We start from the raw sequence: 20106 nt of genomic DNA, 5'->3' as shown, positions 1-20106 counted from the left end.
GACATACTATTCTCTTGAGGAGTTTATTGTCACTATTTCCTCTATTTTAACCTATTATCAAATTTAAAGAAATCTTATGTATTCTTCTATAACAAATGTCAATACTGTTATCTCAAATTTGTTTGGAATCATTTTTTTTTCCATAACATGAACTGATATGAACTTTTCTCTATTGAATAGGATTTGTTACTATTCAGCATTGTCACTTAAGTCGTTGATGATAAATCTTATGTATGCTCTTTGAAAGTAGTACCATATGAAACTCTTCAGCGTCAAGTTAGCAATAAAATACCATTTTCTTAGTGGGCAAGTTATCACCAAGAAGTAAGAAATAAAACTGTCTCCATTTTAAATGAATTATCATCTGGAATAATAATCGTTCAAAGTTAATAATGGAATTCTGCATAAACATGAACCTGGGGAATAGATTGTAAAATATTAATTGTTGCATAATAACGAAACTTTTGTCTGAAATTCACAGCTAGCTCGAAATTCATACTATTCGCATTTTATGATGATTTAAACTCACCTAAACGTATCGCGGAACCCTGAAACAAACTCGATTAATCTCGAAGAAGATAGGAAATGTATAATTCGTGTTGAAAAAGTTTGAAGCAATTATCTCAATTTCTCTGCATTGAAAAAGTTTCGCTGAAGTGATGAAAAGATAATTGCTAGGCATAATTTTTCTTCTCTGGTTTTAATTCTTCTCCAGTAGCATCATTACGAGCAGCGCGGCGCTTCTCAAGATTGAAATGCTGCTTATTGGCGCTCTCTGTTCATCATCTCATGAATATTCTATTTTTTTTTGGAAGAATAAGGATAATAGGGGTTGTACCTAATTTCACCGCAGATGGAATCTACCAATCAAAAAATTTCCCAGGACTCTGCATTATTTCTTCATCACCTTTTTATCCTCACTATAATTTTAAGATATATTTCCTCGTTTTTTACTCTGAAACATTTTGATATTCATTCTTTGTCTTCTTGCTATTTAACCTTTTCAGGTGTTTCATGGGGTCAAAGGTTATTGAGAATCATGTTTCTTATACTACACCGATAAATGATTGCCATGATGAAAATACCAACAAATGTGCAGGTTTTCCAATAGAATTAATACAATTCGAAATGGTTGTAATAGCAACAGTGTGTTATATTTTGTGTTGAGAAGGTTATGCCATTCAATCCTGGATAGATACACGCTTCAACAAAAATTGTTAAATTGAGCAATTTTATACGTAATAATATACTCGTGCTTTGAGTTAGAGGCTCTGAATGAACGAGAGCCCTTGAATATGAATAATTTAGAATACCTCAATTCCCCCGGTTGAATTCCAAGGATCCTCAACAGGGCCCATTCCACTTGTTGACCGCCCCAGGAAATTTAGGCCAATCGATGTTTTCGCACGATCTGCAAGCTTGCGAGTTTTCGGGTAAAAAGTTAAGGTGGCCTCGTTTCCAGCCACCCTCACAGCTCTTACTCCTTTGTTGAAGTGTTTCATCTCAAGTCTGGTTTACTTAATGTATTAAGAAATGAACCCGAACCGTTGTTTGACGAAGTGAAATCGACTATTTTGGGGGAATTTGTGAATATTTTTACTGTCTTTGTTCGATGCGGGAAGCTGTTGAAGAAACGTTCGCTTTCATCCGAATGGTCTGCTTTTGGATATACCAGAGAATGATGAAACAATAAAAATTGAGAGTATGCTGTTATTCAGACAAAATATTCAATTGAAAAAGATATTACCTAATAATGTTCACGATTGATACTGATAAAGCTAATTCCTTAATGTGGTATTGATTATTTATCGCCCTGTAATATACAAAGGTATCTGGTGGGACAACGCTTAGGTGAAGATAGAGTCACCTCAAGACTCGAGATGAACTTGATTCATGAACTTGTTACACCCTTGGAAACCGAATATAACTATTATATATTTGAGCTGTTGTCATTATGATGTGATTATTAGTTTATACGCGGTGAGTCTTTGACTTTTTCACATATTGAACAGAAGTTCCTGAGGCAAAACAACTTTTTTTTTATACAATTTTTTCGTATTCGGCTCGGTTCATATTTTCAACAGGTTGTTGAAATTTCATAAAAATATGTAATTTTGTTATATCTTGTAAATGGATCTATCGAAGGTAATTATTTTCGGAATATTAGGTTTCATTGATGTGATGAATCTTCTTCGAACACAAAATTCCATCCACCTATTCCAGTTTGTTCATTATGATCGTTGAATTCCATAAAAATATCAGAAATTCAGAGATCCCAACTCTTAAAAGTCAGTTGAACGCTCCTTAATGAATATTTGACTATTTTGAAATAAATATTTGCTATGTTTTCACGTCTGAAATCTTTGAATTGAATGGATTTTTCATCTGGAGTAATAAGAAATTGAAGTAACTCATTCATTGTATTAAAAAAACTACTCCGTACGCCAATGAGAAAAGTGAGTTTTTAATGGTTTTTGTTATCAGGTTTGGGTAATCTCTTATAATTATTCAGTTCAAAATGTCCACATACAGCTGGAAAGAATAATAATATCGATGGAGGGGATTATAGATCAGACATCATTAATCAACTTTTCATCATACGAATCTCCTAAAATATTCCATATTTCATCTTTTTAGTGGCTACAATCTATTTCTTCAAAATCCTCAATTGGTGTTTACGTCTTTCAATCATTTCTCAGTCGAGCCAACATCTTCAAACGTACAATATTTCGGTATGATATGTGGATGAACTGTATACAAGGAAATATTCATTTAACAATATTCAGCCTAGACTTTATTTCCTGTTGTGTTCTTCTTCACTTATCTCTGAGGGTTTCCCTTGTTAATCACTTGGTAAATGAAACAATGTTTTCGTCCCTTGAGCTAATCTACTCAAACAATCCTCCCCACATGATCCTTTCTCTACTATCTAGGCATCCTCAGGAATATTACAACATCCTGGATCCTACTATCTTATTGATATCTCTGCTCCTAACATTGCGTTTAAGGTTTAAGGGCAAAACTCTCGGAGATACTATATCTGCGACTCATATAAATCCCTTTGTATTTGATGTCTCTGCTGCGGTTGTCTTTGTTTAATTCGGTAATAGTGTAGCAAAAATATCGTATTTCAGTTGCAACACAAACAAAAGGGGTGAATTTTCATATGTAGCACCACTAGAGATGAACTTTCACCTGCTTAAATTTGATCTCGAGTGGTATCTATTTGAGATGAGTATTTCACGAGAATATGATGATGTTTGAGAAATCCAAGAAAACAACTATTTAGGTATTTTGGGGAAATACCGAAGTTTTGAAGTATGGAATTGGAACATGCTGGTTTTTCATTTAATTCTTGTATAAATTACAATTCTTGTGAATAATTATTTGGGGAATCTTATACTGATTCTTTTTTCTGAGAATTTTGATTGGCGGCAGATATATGATAACATTTTGAACAAGTTTCTAATGCTGTTTTGCATTCAGTTGTATATATGGTTTTGAGGAGTGTGGACTTGATTGCCCCATTCTTTTAGTTTACTCTTGTTCATTAACTCCTTTTCTCGGCCAATGCTGAAATGGGAGAAGTTCTTATATCTCATTAGTTAAATAAAAATCATAGATGTGGTGAACATCGCTTTGAGGGAAGGGGGTGCAAGTAGGCTTGTTCATAATGATTCGGGGAATATGTTGACCAGAATGAGCAAAAATTAATCGCTCAATCACTTCACTGTGCTGCAAGCTTTCAAAAACCATTGAATAATATTGAGTTTTTGTTCATGCGAATACATTTCTTTTAGTTATAGTGAAAATTCTTTTTCTGCATAAGGCTCTCACGAAAGGCTCAATGTAAATGAAACTACTCTTTGAGTATGAGGCTGACAGATGTGAAGATTTGCAGAGGTAGGAATACTTTCCTCTTGTTTCTCCTTGGACTTTCAATGTTTGTCTCATTCATGTTGACTTTCAGCATTCTTTTAGCATTTCTTTCTTACACATTGTATTATATCGTGATATACCGACTTGCCAGCACTGTATGTCGATTCATTCCTCATAGGATTACCACACCAGTCAGTGAAAGGAAGAAGAGTCCTCCCAATAAACAGGTCAAACTTTGTTGATGGTCCAAAAAGTTATTTATCAGCGAATATTCCAGAAACCCCAATTTCTCCCATTCTGAAGTAACTCATTTCGAGAAATCGAGAAAACTTTCTCAAGAATAATATGCCATTTCCCTGAGTTATCGATGAGTGAAGTACGCCTTCTTGTATCGAGAGGGGAAAACTTTTCCTCACTAACGAGTTTTCCACATTTTCCGGGAGTTTTGAGCTTGGGGAAATCTGTTGCCCCAACTACGCCACTCCTAGATATTAAATTATGAACTTCGGTTCCCTGAATGATTTATACGATATGCTTCTTCATTGTCAACTTCGAAAAAGTTATCCGTGATTTTTACTTCTTTTTTAGAATAGATTTCAAGATCTTGAATGGGCCTAATTTGAAATTGAATGAAAAATTGGAAAAGAGAGTTTGCTCCTTCACTTTTCACATTTCAAGTTCAAAATATATAAAACTGGACGGTCACCTATCCGGGCTCTGACCTCTTCCAAAATTGGTCTTTTTAAATCTGGTCACATCCAAAGGGTAATAATCATAGATAGAGGAAATATACGCAATTTTTACATGTTCCCATCAAGGTTAGATTACTTTGTCGGATTGTGATATATTTTCAAATTTACAATTTTACTATATCATTATGAATGTAGGTATATTATAATAAATGACATATATTTATTTGAGTGATTCCCGATTAAATATTCAAATTTGAATATTTGGAATCCGATATTTTTCCTAATTGTCGAATTTATAATGAGCAAAACATTTATTATTTTCTGTATCTACCTGCTGAAATCCAAGGTTTGACAACTTTTGCTCTCCTAGTTTCATCGGTTGTTTCACGTCGTTTGGCGCGCTTGAAGTTTGTTTTCTGAATTTCTGATATATTTAGGTATTTATTTCAATATATTTTGAGTTAATATGAAACGTTGATTCACTATGGGACACAAGAAGTGCGTTCTTTGTGGAGAAACTCGAGAATTGAGGGGAATATCGTATCACTGATATGTTTTCATTTCCGCGCGATTCATGTCAAATTTAATAGTTCATGTTTGGGACAAAATTTGCGCACTGAAAATGACGTATGCCTCCTCTATCTTTATGTTTATTAATATGAGGTCATATCAGTATTTTAAGTTTCATTAAAAAAAAAAATTATAAGCAGTTACATATCTTTGCGTGATTTTTAAATTTTAACAAAGTTCAACAAGGGAGGCATAACATTAATCCTCGATTTTCTGCACCATTTTGTACAGTTTACAGTCGTTTGTTACAAACAAATGCGATGGGTCATGAAATTAACTCTGTGCCTGTTTTTCAGGAAGTTTTTCAAGTTGGAAATTGGTTCTCATGATTAATGTTTGGGACGGGATCATCCACATCGATTTGGAGCTACACTGGCGAGCACATTAAATTAAGGTAACACTCACAACGAATGTACCATCAATACGTCAACTAGATATACGAATATGAACAGAAAACTTTTTTCATCATTTGATTTTATTACTATTGAAATAGCACTTTGTCCGATTGTAAAGGGTTTTGCAATAAGAGGTTCAATGTTAGCCCACTATCTGGGCTGCTGTCACTTTTGACATTTGACAAGTGAAAACTGTGCCATTACTAAAAATAAAATGATACACGCTTCAACAACGCATAATGCTTTGTTGAAATTCACCACAAAAATTGTAAAAATTTTGCAGTCATATTTCGTGAAAACTACAGCCCTTTCGGGTCGTCGTGAAGCATTTTTTCGTCCGGCAATAGTGAAACTGGTGAAAAAATTTGAGCTGTTGGGACAAATTAGTGATGTGAATAATCGAAACCGTGTGCGTTGCTCAAGCACAACTGAGAATATTGCTGATATAGCCTGTAGTGCTAATGAAAATCAAGGTTTTTCGATTTTTCGTCGATCTTAGTAATTAGAAATTCAATGGACGTTAGTACATCTCATTTCGCAAGAAATACGATCATCACTAACATCGTAACTTCGCTGATTGGGTCTTGGCCTTGTTATTTCTCGAAGAGGGGATCACAATTAGCCACCAAAATCTTGGGATTTAATACCTTCAGAGTTTTTTATCTGGGGCTACGTGAAAGATAAGGTTTATTCCAATAATCCACAATCGATTCAAGACCTTGAGAGGAAATACCACCACCTGGGTGCACAGTTCAAAACTAAATTATAGATTTTTATATGTGTTTTCACATAATTTCTTTCAACAATAATATACATTGTGGAAAGTGAATATATTTGATTTGCGAATAAAAAAAATGTTGGTTCGATAGCCCTATATCATTGGTCTACCAAGTGAGATGTGGGCAAAGTACCCTGTGGAATAATATTTCTCACAGTATGAGCAATACATAGTTTTGAAATTGAGTAAGCTTTGAAGAATACGCTACTCTTCATAGCAGTTGTAGGAAATATAATATTGTGCAACAAGTGGGGAAAGTCCAACATTTCTCACGAGTGTGGAAGTTTGGTTTCAGGCTCGTGCCATAAACACCCGAGTAAGAAAATGGACTTTCTCCACATGTTGCACACTATATCTTTCCTAGAACTGCACAAATTCAAATAATACAAATAATGTGCCTGATTCATTTCAAAATGGCCTTCATTGACAGTCTCTATGTAGGTATTTGTTGCGTTTCCATAGAATCGATTTTTCAAAAATCTAATTTCATTGTTCAATCAAGCGAGGTGTAGGCAAAGTGCCGTGAGAAATAATATTTCTCACAGTATGAGCAATACATAGTTTTGATATTCAGTAAGCTATGAAGAATACGCTACTTGTAGAAGAAGTATTGTGTGCAACCTGTGAAGAAAGTCATTTTCTCACTCGTGAGAAAAGTTGTTGCATAATATACTATTTCCTACAACTGCGCGAATTTAAATAATACAAGTAGTATCTGATTCAATTCAAAACGGCCTTCGTTGATAGTATCTATGTATTTGTTGCGTTTCCATAAAAACGAACTTTTCAAAATCCAATTCTATTGTTATATCAAGCGAGGTGTGGGCTGTGAAAAATAATATTTCTCACATCATGAGCAATAAGTATAGTTTTGGATTTCAGTAAGCTATGAAGAATACGCTTCTTTTTATAGCAGTTGTAGGAGAAGTATAGTGTGCAACATGTTGAGAAAGCCAATTTTCTCAGTCGTGAGAAATGTTGAACTTTCCCAACTTGTTGCACTATTTCGGAGATTATAGAGTTACCAGATCAAAAATAACTAAAAAGTGTTGAGTTCTGTCTATATAGAACAGAAAGACGAAGAAGCTGATAATTTTCTCACTGGCCCCATATGGCGCCCAATTCCCTTCCAACCCCAACATGTCACCTATCATCCAATACGTCCAATTCACACCTAATTCGCCCAATACACCACCGCCTTTCAAAATTACACACGAAAATGATTGATGCCCAGCAGTCCCAACAAACTCCAACACCCCAAGAACCAAACACATCACCCCCACCCCTTCACCCTTCTGCTTCCTCACCGGATTTCCAATTTCCGTCTCCGAATCGAGAGATCTGAGACTTTCGGACCACCTGTTCGACGGCTGAATTGGCTCTAATAAAATCTGGGGCCTGATGTTCACAGCCTCGAAAATTTCCTGTTCGCTGGTTCGACAGCCCGACGATGTGCAAGCGTCAACAGAGCATACACGTTGTCGGCGTGAGATGAAAGGGATGATCGGCTGTGTGCCGTTATAAATAGCCGATGGGGATGTCTTGAATGTGTGTCGTGGCGTTCTAGATCGAATCTGATACAAGGATGTGCGGTGTTTGGTCTTTAGAGAGACTTGATGTATCGGCGAGTGATCAGCGTAGAGTGTTGTTGGCTTTGAGCTATGATGGCGACGCGGTTTCTAGGTTCTACAGCGCTGGGAGATCTGAGGATGTAAATAGTGTATAATATTGGTTCCAGATACATAGCCTGGATATGCAACAACTTAAACCGTTAGAGGAAAGCATTGACTTGAATTTCTGGCTTTCTGCATATACCTTAAAAGAATGCTCCATGGCTTTTTGTATATACCTCAAAAAATCTCCATGGAAAGAATGAAAAACTGACTGTCGAGGTTTAAGCCTATTTTGGATGTAAAGATGTATCTTTCTACAGAAGAGGGATTGAAAAGTATGAGAGTACGTCTTGAAGACGAATAAAGTCAAATTTTTAAGAATAGATGTATTTTTACTGGTCTTACTGGACTATTATTATAGATCAAAAAAAAGCCCACGACGGCCATACCTTCGTTATTTCATGAAAGCTGAAAGTTTTTCTGTGCATGTTCCCTAAACAGCTGAAGACGTCCAGCGACTATAGAGTTAGGGTTCTGGTTACAATTCAAAACGCAATAATAGATTTTTATGGGGTTTTTCTCATAATTTCCTTTAACAATAATCCACATTGTGGAAAGTGAAAATTTTTGATTTGCGAATAAAAAAAAAAGTTGGTTCGATAGCCCAATTTTATTTGTCCAAAAAGTGGGGTGTGGCGAAGTACCTTGTAGAATAATATTTCTCACAGTATGAGCAATCCATAGTATTGATATTGAGTAAGTTATGAAGCATACACTACTCTCCATAACAGTTGTAGGAAATATAATATTGTACAACAAGTACTTTGTAAAGTAAATATGTATATTTCTTCAGAAAAGGAATTGAAAAGCATTAGAGAACGTCTTGAAGACGAATAATGTCAAATTTTTAAGAATCGATGTATTTTTACTGGTCTTACTGGACTATTATTATAGATAAAAAAAAACTCAGGACGGCCATACCTTCGTTATTTCATGAAAGCTGAAAGTTTTTCTGTGCATGTTCTCTAAACAGCTAATGACGTCCAGCGACTATAGAGTTTGGGTTCTGGTTACAATTCAAAACGAAATAATAGATTTTTATGGGGTTTTCTCATAATTTCCTTCAACAATAATCCACATTGTGGAAAGTGAAAATTTTTGATTTGCGAATAAAAAAAGTTAGTTCGATAGCCCAATTTCATTTGTCCAAAAAGTGAGGTGTGGCAAAGTACCTTGTAGAATAATATTTCTCACAGTATGAGCAATCCATAGTATTGATATTGAGTAAGTTATGAAGCATACACTACTTTCCATAGCAGTTGTAGGAAATATAATATTGTACAACAAGTACTTTGTAAAGTAAATATGTATCTTTCTACAGAAAAGGGATTGAAAAGCATTAGAGTACGTCTTGAAGACGAATAATGTCAAATTTTTAAGAATAGTTGTATTTTTACTGGTCTTACTGGACTATTATTATAGATAAAAAAAAAAGCCCAGGACGGCCATACCTTCGTTAATTCATGAAAGCTGAAAGTTTTTCTGTGCATGTTCCCTACACAGCTGAAGACGTCCAGCGACTATAGAGTTTGGGTTCTGGTTACAATTCAAAACGAAATAATAGATTTTTATGGGGTTTTCTCATAATTTCCTTCAACAATGATCCACGTTGTGGAAAGTGAAACTTTTTGATTTGCGAATAAAAAAAAAGTTGGTTCGATAGCCCAATTTCATTCGTGCAAAAAGTGAGGTGTGGAAAAGTACCTTGTGGAATAATATTTCTCAAAGTATGAGCAATCCATAGTATTGAAATTGAGTAAGTTATGAAGCATACACTACTTTCCATAGTAGTTGTAGGAAATATAATATTGTACAACAAGTACTTTGTAGCATAAGAGTACGTCTTGAAGACGAATAAATTCTACTTAAAAATCACGTAACATGGCTGATTACTGCATTTTATGCATTCATTTAATTGAATATCTTTTAATCCTAATATTTACATTAAAAGAGAGTACCTAATCCCTTAGAATCTCTTTGAGATAAATTATTCTCTAAAACGTTCAATTCATGGATTCCCGCCATCTACTCTATTCACAATATCTTAAAAGTCCCCTCGATGAAACATTTCCTGCTGTAAGTTGTAAGTTATTCGAAGGCAATCTAACTCGTTCAATTTCTGCACGGTCATCCGAAGACATATCCGGGATTATCCCCGAAAAAATTTATCTCCTTTGGTCATATCTCCTCCCAAATTCGAATCTGGGGCTCTAAACCTTTCATCCGTCCATTGGCGTGCTCAAACGAAAAGGGTCACTTCGGTAATGTATCCACTTAACCTCTTTTCGCCTTTCAGTTTGTAATATAGATCGGAATTTTGGCCGGATGTGACAGTTAGTGTGAATGGAGTTCCTCCAAGTAATGGAAGCCGAATGACCAGAAGCCACCCTCCTACAGACCATTCACTCCAACGGTTTCAGTTGCTGCGATTATCGGAGATACTTCCGAAACTATGTCAATGAGGGGAGCTAGGGTTCAACCCTTTTATTCTATTCATTTGGGAGGAAAGTTGGTCAACGATTTTTGGGGTGAAAATGAAATATTGAATTTTATAATGGCTGTTTTTTTTAAAGAATTTGAGAACTTTAAATAATAATAACAAAATATTGTTGGTGTGAATTTTATTACATAGGCGTACAACTTTGGTTCAGCCGTTTTTCCGAAATTTGAGGCTTTATTGTAAAAAACTGGTTACAAATTTATGATTAAAATTACTGCCCATTGCTGGCCACTATTTTCTTCCATCTTTCGGGCAGCGTACGAATCCCGCTTTGAAAAAACTGGTAATTTTTTGAAGCGATCCACGAATCGATTCAATTTTATACTTCTTCATAAGACCTGGTCAGCCAGCCAGGCCATGTGCCATTGATCGAAAAAACTTATAGTCCGAGGGAGCAATATCTGGAGAATACGGCGGGTGGGGTAGGACTTCCCATTTCATCCTTGACCACCTTAGTAACATGGGGTCGAGCATTGTCATGATGTAAAATCACTTTATCATGTATCTCGTTGTATTATGGTTTTTTATTGTGGTTTTTTATTGAAGTTTTTATTGTGACTTATTATTGAAGTTTTTTAATATGACTTATTATTATTATGTATTGGATATTTATTGTATCAATTTTTTTAAATATTTAACTTTGACGCACCTTGTAAATTATTGAAGGTTAATTTTATTTATTTGTGATGTTTTAAGAGCAAATAAATTATATTCTATATTCTATTCTATTGCGGTCGTTTGTCTCTCAATGTTTGACTGAAACGCATTAATTCCGTTCGATAACGATCGCCAGTGATTGTTTCATTCGATTTTAACAACTCATAATACAAAAAACCGAGCTAGTCTCACCAAATACTGAGCATGATATCCCCATGATTTTCTGCGCTTGGGATTATTGTAATGAAGCCAATTTTCACAATGCGATGCAGAAATCCTTTCCGTCTTTGTCTTGCAAGCAGCTGTTTACAAGCAAACAAACGCCGTTCAACATCTCTCGGCTTCAACAGGTATGGCACCCAATTTCCTTGTTTCTGAATCATTTCCATGACTTTCCGGCATTTTGAAATGGCTTGTTGCTTCACTATCAATAGTTTTGCCAATTGTTGTTGTGTTTGACACGAGTCTTGATCTAGTAATGCCTCCAATTCTGCATCTTCAAAAACCTACTCTCTTCCATCGCCATGCTGGTCTTCGACGTCAAAATTACCGTTCTTGAAACGTTGAAACCACTCTGGGCACGTTCTTTCGCTAATAGCGGCCTCAGGTATTTGAGAGCATTCGATGAGCCTCAGCCGTAGTTTATTTTATATTTGAGCAGAAAATTAATTCGGACCCCCTGTAGAATGATTCATAAATTTGCAGAAGACTTGAAAACTTTTCGAGAATTCAATAAAAAAATCTCTCAATTATCTCGAATAGTTTTCAAGATATGATCTTTAGTTTAAAATATTTTATCCATGAAATTCGTCGGAAAAAGTTGTCCACGTCGAAAATTATTACAGATAAATAATGACAAGTGGGGTATTACGAAATCCGAATTTCATGGACATTATGAGTACAGTATGAAAATTTGGCATTATCATTTATAAAAAACACAAGGTGGTACTTTCGTGCTGACCTGTACAGTCAAAAATAATTTAAGCTTATGCACTAAGTACTGTTGATTCCGTCAAAATTTGGAGTCCTAGTACCAAATTTTCAAGACTTATCGACCAATCGAGAACTATTGACTCACCCTGAATAAATATAAATAACGCACATACTCAGATAGAATAGCCATCTGTTCAACCATAAGCCTGCTGAATATCAAGGCTCGTAAACGTCTTATATTACCAACCCTTCTGATGTCCACAGATAAGTCAATCAAAAGATCCAAAGATTATTCTACAGAATAATTGTGTTGCAAATACACCGCTTGTATTTGTATTGTAAGGGTACCTTTAAAACGTATGTTCAAATCATTAACATCAGATCTTTCCATGTATGGATCCTTTAAGTTAAAGATCCCCATACACAACGACTTTTCATCAAATTCCACCGTGACCCGAAACCTCTAATCGAAAATCGTCCAGAACTCCCACTGGGACACCAAACCCGAACAAATAACCTCCGATAACGAATTCCCAGTTTGATTAACGCAAATATCAGATCTCCACCGTTATCCTATCTGTTAGTCCTGGAAGCCGAAGCACCTGTAGATCCTGAAATTCGCCATTGCAAACAGTTCAGTTTCATCGAAACCGTAAACCTCGATTTTGAGCCGGATAATTTGCAGTTTCCGAAACCTGCAGCCACTGGAGTGAGATGACTGAAAGCATTGATGCTTCATTTGGGAGTTCCAGAACTGTCGCAACTTTGGCGTTGATGCGTTGGCGGTTTTCAGCACAGGATGTGTCGGACATATTGAAGCGAGTATAATGGCTGTGTTTATAGTTCAGATTGCTATAGTCCCAGGGAGTGTGTTGAGGATTTGAGGAATAGTTGATTAAGTGGTTTGGCTCAGTTTCTCTGGAATGGGTTGTTGTTGTTATTTGCTTAAGACCATAGAGTAATAAACACAGATAGAGGAAGTATATGCAATTTTTACATGTCCCCAAGATGGTTAGATTACGTTGTGGGATTGTGATATATTTTCAAAAGCACAATTTGACTATATCGTTATGAATGTATATTATATTGAATGAAATATATTTATTCGAGTGATTCCTTCTAAATATGCAAATTTGAGTATTTGGTATCCGATATTTTTCCTAAGTGTCGAATTTAATAAGCATAATATTCATTATTTTCTGTATCTACCTGCTGAAATCCAAGGTTTGGCAACTTTTGCTCTCCTAGTGTCATCGGTTGTTTCACGTTTGGCGCGCTTGAAGTTTGTTTTCTGAATTTCTGATTCATTAAGGTATTTATCTCAATACAATGTATATTTTGAGTTGATATGAAACGTTGATTAATTATGGAATATAAAAAGAGCGTTCTTTGTGGTGAAACTCGCGAATTGAGTGAAATATTGTATCACTGATATGTTTTCATTACCGAGCGCTTCATGTCGATAACAATAATAAGGTTTATTAATTCCAATATGTACATAATTGTTCAAAATATATAATATAGACATAAGAAAAATGGGATTAAATGGCCATTACATTCAGCTTCCCAAGTTAGGTTCAGTTGCTGTTGGGCCATGATTCACATAGTTTCAGCAACAGTATAAAAAAATACAAGCTATAAAGAAGAAAAAACAGGCATTACTGAAATCGCAAAATTTAAAGAAAACAAATCGACAGGATGAAGAATGTAAGTTCTACACATATTGGATTCAAGTTAACACCGTAAACGAACAGACAAGAGGAAGTGAACTTCAGGAATGCAACATAAGCCTCCCCTTATATTTCCTCATAAAATAGGTGCACGAAGGAGCGAAATCAAAAATTCTGCCTTCATTGATGACATGAGCTATTCTATAGGTGGATGATCTCTTAAAAAGCTGTTTTATATGCTTAGAAACGGTCAGCAAACCTCGCAGTCGTAGTGTTATGCTATGAACACTTTCATGTTCATGTTGGAGATAAAATTTGCTTACTGAAAATGACATATGCTCTCTCGATCTATGTTTATTACTTTGAGGGGCTTATCGAAATGAACCTCTTATTGGAAAACCTTTTATAGCATGTCAAGCCAAGTGAAGTACTGAAGATACTTTTCAAGGAGAACTCGATAAGAAATTCGAGGAATATTTTTGAAATCCTACATATATCCTATACTGCATAAATTGATCAATTGAAGTAGTGAAGTTACTGTTTATGTATATCTTCCATCATAAGGATTACTTTCTGCTTCTACTTCTTATAGAAATTTTTTTTCATTTCAGTACAGATGAAGACCAATAATGGGGAAACTATTTTGTTGCAAAATCATTCTGATCGTCACCTTCGTTATTTTAACAGGAGAAAACGCGCAAGGGAGAAAGGTAAGATAATTGTTTATAAAGGATTCTAAATTTTGAGAGTTACTCTAAATACTATTTGATATGTTATCGTTCTCAATAACCGAATAAAATATTTTAATAGTATTGCCAGAGTGTCAGTTCATCACCACAATTTGCTTTTGGAATGTTAACAATGAAACATTCTTTATGTTTTTGAAATTTTTCTTAATATCATCTTTGATGTATTATGGCCCAAATCGATGTGAAAAAATTTAATGACCCCATACGGTTGTTGTTGCTTCTTCAATTTCGTTTATATTCTAGGAGAAGATCGAAAAGAGCCTTCAAATCATCCACGACGTAGCCATAAGAAGCCTTGGCCTCTTATGCCTAGGCGAAGATTATAAAGCACTCTCTGTAAATATAAGAACCGTTAGATTTGAATCTGCCAGGCAAAAAGCTGATCTTGCAGCTACCCTCCTCCAAGATTTGGGAGTCGCCCACCACAACGGTAAGTTTGACCATAATCAAACACTAACACTGAAAATGTTTTTTGAAGAATATCTACTCAAATATTTTTTTATGCATTATAAAAAAGAATTGTTGAAACTTCATCTCCGGATATTGTGCATGTATCATTTCAATTGGTCTAGTGGCACTGTAAATCTAGCAGCTATGTAAATCTTTCAGCTCTAGTGATCTATCCATTATATGGAAGTATCAGCTGGGTATCACTTGTTAATTAAATTTTTAAGTTTTATTTAAATTCTACACTATTGAATAGTCAAGGCCTATTATACCGTCAACAATGCAAATACAAAAATACTCTAAGTAAAGATACATACTTAACTCATGAAAAACAAAAACAATTAGTGATTGAAAGTGAGTATTAGCTGAAAAAAAAATGTGATTGTGAAAAAGGGAGATCTCTATTATCTGCAACCCTACTGAGGATCGATCATCAATACTTTATGCAAAATCAATTGCTATTTTTCTTCTGCTAAACTAAGTGACATCACACTAGACTTCGCAATATTCAGAGGGAGTGAAATCTTATGACATCATCAACGATCCAATCTATTGACATCACCCTGTAGTTTCCAGCAACCCTAGACAGACCAAATTCGACAAAGCAATTTACAGTCATCTAGGTTAAGGAGGCAAAAGCTTGACAAATACACACAAATGATGAAAAGCAATGGACTAAGTGTAGACCCTTGTGGAAAACCAGAGGGAACCTGAACCAGATCTGTGACCAAAACACTGCTGAACTCAAAGTGTTATGTTCCTAAGTTAAAACTTATACACAAAACCTACAGTCAGTCCAAAGGAAGGCAGCTTTCCAAGAAGAATACCATGATCCATTCGAGCAAACGCTTTCAAAAATTTGTGTAACTAACATCGACTTGAGAAGATTCATCCAGTTCAGTAGTGATCGTACAGAGGTTATAAAGCTAAGTTAATGAAAACATGCTGACTATCTGAAATCAGATATTGTTCATGTTGAGAGAATAACATGTGGAAACTCATGGATATCACTGAAGAATTCATCTCCAAAATCCTTATAAGCAATTCCACATAGCATCTATTTCGTGAAGGCGTGCTTCTTTCAAAGATTTCTGCTCATCACCCAACTACAAATATTAACATAGAGACGAAAAACTTTGATTAAACGGTTGATAAATTCAAACACATAACGCTACAAGAAAATTGAGAGAACTCATTTAAGCAATTTCCCTCTCGCATCAATTCTAGACCGTATCATCCAACTCTCTTGTCATCCAAGCCAGCAGAATAGTCAGAAACTTCTTCCTAACTTCATGAAAGATAACAATACCCCGGCAATTTTCTCCCAAGTTTGTAATTTCTAAACTGCCTTTTCATTAAACAAGGTTTCTGGCCGGCTTTTACAGATCGGTGCGGGGTTGCCGGTTGGAATTCATTCGCAGTAGGAAATTCCTGAAAGGGTGTCGCTTTTCAAGCCAGCGTTAAATTTGGCACTAGGTGATTAATTCGGATGACAGTGGTGGCGCCACTGGCGCCTTTGTTCCGGGTAATTACATAATTCGATGATGGAATTAATTTACCCATTCGGATATGAATGGGTGACGTTTCTGAATGGGTTTTCCCGCTTCAAGAATTACACTGGTTTCAGAGTTTCGAATTTATATTGTGTAATATTGTCCGAGTTTCGAACGCTGCCATCAAACTTTAGAGGTTTTAATTTTTGGGATTGGATTCCGGAAATATTCGTTTGTGATGCTGTTGCAACATTTGGTATTTGGGTATTTTATTTCTGAGAAATATGAGTTGATATGGGTGGTGGTAGCCAACGTTTGGACATTCATCACTGTCTACTATCTTATATTCGTCATCTGTTAATGTTGTCTCCTTCCTGGTTCTTGTTTTCCCTCTATTTTGCCCTTTATGATAGTCTGAAGCAATTGATACTGATCAACCCTCAAAATGTATGCAAAATAAGATGTTTTTCGCCTTTTGATACATTTTAGCAGCTCTCTATCTGCATTAACACTGTCTATCACCCTCTCATTCGATACTTTATAAAGTGTCCAAGATATATTGAGCATTCTGCCAAAAATCCACATTTCAAATGCTTCTATTCGCCTCTGATCGGCCAACTTGAGTGTCCAAGTTTCTCTCCTTTATAAAAGAACAAAGTATATAAAGTATTCGCTCATATTAGGTGTACAACTTTGCTTCCGCCGTTTTGCAAAAGATGGTTGTAGCGGTAAATGGTAGTCAACATAAATAGATCGTAGATTTCATAACATAAACATAAAGCCATCGAAATTTTAGTCGATTTGTGTCTGCATCATGAAGTTATTCTCGATTAAACATGTCAGCTTTCGAGCCAAATTCTCGTAATTTATGGGAGGTTTTAATTTTCTGCTTTAATATGTCGAAATCAGTAGTTGAGGCTCATCGAATGCTCTCAAATACCTATGGTGAGGTCACTATTAGTGAAAGAACGTGCCAAGAGTGGTTTCAACGCTTCAAGAACGGTGGTCGAAGACCAGCATGGCGGTGGAAGAGAGAAGGTTTTCGAAGATGCAGAATTGGAGGCATTACTTGATCAAGACTCGTGTCAAACGCAACAATAATTGGCAGGATCATTGGGGGTGACGCAACAAGCAATTTCGAGAAGCCTGGAAGTCATGGAAATGATTCAGAAACAAGGAAATTGGGTGCCGTATGAGTTGAAGCCGAGATATGTTTTGTTTGCTTGAGAACAGCTGCTTGCAAGGCAAATATGGAAGGGATTTCTGCATCGCATTGTCACTGGAGACGAAAAATGGGTTCATTACGATAATCCCAAGCGCAGAAAATCATGGGGATATTCACGGTTCTATTTTTTGATAATAAAGTCTTGAATTTCAGAAGAAAAACGGTGGCAGCAAAGTTGTTCCCCTATGTATATGCAGTTATCACAAATTTTTTTTTTCATAAATTAAGTAGGTATGTATCTTTCGTCTTTCATTAGGGTCTTTTGTTTTTGTAACTATTTTTCCAATTTTGTAAATATGCTTCGACTATTGAATTCGAATGAATTAATAAATTTAACACCCAATTAGAAATGTTATTCAATGAAATTATGTGAACACCTCATAAAAATCGGTTATTTGTAGAAAGAAATATATCTAATTTCGTTTTGAACTGAACAACCACATAGTAGTGCTCCCTCTTAACTTAATGTTTCGAAATTTTGAAGCTTGGTAATGACGAGATATGGCACTGGCTGTATACTATGTGCACCAGTCCCGAAACTTGTTGAGTGTTGTGTTTATTCGTCTAATTTTTTTAATACTATAGGTATTGCCCTTAATTTTCGATTAAAACTGGAATACGCAAATTCGGTTGATTAACTTTTGGGTTGAATATAAATTCATTGTGCTGATATCATAAATAATGGAATTAAATTCGTTTTCATACGGCTATGTCAAAATAGCACCGGGAATTGGGTAATGAAACACAAATTTATTGCATTGCTTCCAATGAAAACCCCCATACGAAGTAATATAGTTACTCCAACGAATAATCCAATCATTAAAACATTTTCGGGCCCTCGTTCCCCGAACAGAGTGCTATATCGTATCATATTTCGAAACAAAAATTGCAGGAAATTTTATCTTCTACAATATTGATGATGACAATAAATAGGAATAAACCTATAGAATTGTGTCCTTTGACCTTAGACTTCAATAGTCGCGGTCACCTTACCCTATTGTAGGTTTTGAGAAAACTTTTAAGATGTCAGAATACACGTTTTTACAAGTTTTCAGCTGAATATCTCAAATTCTTTTGTTCACTCCTGAGTCGAATGGTTTAATTGTGAAATGCATAATGATTTTATCCCTCTTTCAATTTCTTTCTGTTTACATTTGTTGAGCTTCTATGTGTTATTTATTATTTAGGGGTTCAGAGATTTTTATTGCATGGAATGTTGACAAACGCAGCAAAGCGAAACAACCTTATATTGTTCTTAAGAATTGAGGATGAAATAGAAAAAGGCGGCCAGCAAACTAGGCCGAATTGTCGCCCCTCGAGTAGAAGAGCCTGAAACGATTGCTTCACTGTTTCGCCCCTAACGCCGGCTCTGTATACATTGTACCTGTACTACTATAATTTTAGCAATGACAGGTTAATTTTTATGGCCAGCTATGCCCTGTTGTCATGTCTCAAATAAATAACAGAGCAGATTAAAATATAAACCTGGTAAGCGAAGAATCGAGAAATTTTCACATTTAGGAAATTCATTCAACTCTCTAATAATTCAAATCGTTGCTCCTAATTGGATAAAACAATTTAATAATTCACGTACGGCTTAATTGGTAAACGTTTGCCTTTCAATTACTGTCGTATTTCTCACTAACTTATCGAAAATCAATTACAGAATTCTATAACCCATTTCACAAGCGTTATCCGATAATCACCACCATTATCGAAATCAGCGCGTACCCATCAACAAACCTTTCTGAACCTACCCCCATTACCCATAACTCCGGCCATAGAAGTGGAAAGATGCAATCTTGAAATATTGTAATGAGAAATCAATGTTGAAGCGGCAGGACGGATTGAATACAATCCAGCCAAACATCAATATTTTCGGGACATGAAGGCATAATGGGTGTTTATGCGCCAGAATTGAGTTATATCTCTGTTTGTGTTCCAGAAGTAGGGACATAATCCGAGAGGAATATCGTAAAATCGGGAATTTGCATCGTAATGAACGAAGTCGGCCTTGGATGAGCAGATTCCAGAAAGTCTGGTAATTGTCTCACGGAATTCTTGAGCTTGTTTGCATTTCAGGTTCCATTCGGGTTGGTTATATTAGGTTAGGTTAGGGGAAAAAGTAATTTCGTTTTTTCGTCCTTTCGTTTTATATATCTCGTTTTCATTTTGATACTGAGTGGAAAAGAAGATTGGGAAAGGGAGTCCACGATTCCAGTTCACAAAAAGAAAAACATTGAATGGTTAACAGATGCGGAAACAGAGAGAACCAAACAGAAGCTCAGAACGGTAGAAATGCTCAGATTGATCAGAATTCGGGGGTATCATTGAGAGATAGACAGAACAGAGGTTAATAAGAGAAAAGTTAGGTATAAAGGATGTTGCCAAGTGGATTAGTCAAAGAAGAAGGTAATGGAGAGACCATGTTGGTAGGATGGCGTT

The 20106-nt window shown here is 35.6% G+C and overlaps 1 protein-coding gene across 3 annotated transcripts in view; it reads left to right on the top strand.

The window, feature by feature from the left end:
• The window catches only part of LOC123681726 (probable G-protein coupled receptor CG31760), a 90184-nt gene that overhangs the window by 2764 nt on the left and 67314 nt on the right, over positions 1-20106 (top strand). The window contains exons 2-4 of one of the 3 annotated variants that reach the window (XM_045619980.1): positions 5438-5535; positions 14364-14457; positions 14740-14926. In XM_045619980.1, the coding sequence (XP_045475936.1) occupies positions 14377-14457; positions 14740-14926 (268 nt within the window). In that variant the 5' untranslated portion in view covers positions 5438-5535; positions 14364-14376. Of the gene's footprint in view, positions 1-5437; positions 5536-14358; positions 14458-14739; positions 14927-20106 lie in introns of all 3 variants that reach the window. The other 2 variants (XM_045619979.1, XM_045619981.1) reach the window with 2 other exon arrangements.

This window comes from Harmonia axyridis, chromosome 6 (genome assembly GCF_914767665.1).
Source record: "Harmonia axyridis chromosome 6, icHarAxyr1.1, whole genome shotgun sequence".
In the NCBI taxonomy this organism is placed as follows: Eukaryota; Metazoa; Arthropoda; class Insecta; order Coleoptera; family Coccinellidae; genus Harmonia; species Harmonia axyridis.
This window is presented reverse-complemented; position numbering and strand designations above follow the sequence as displayed.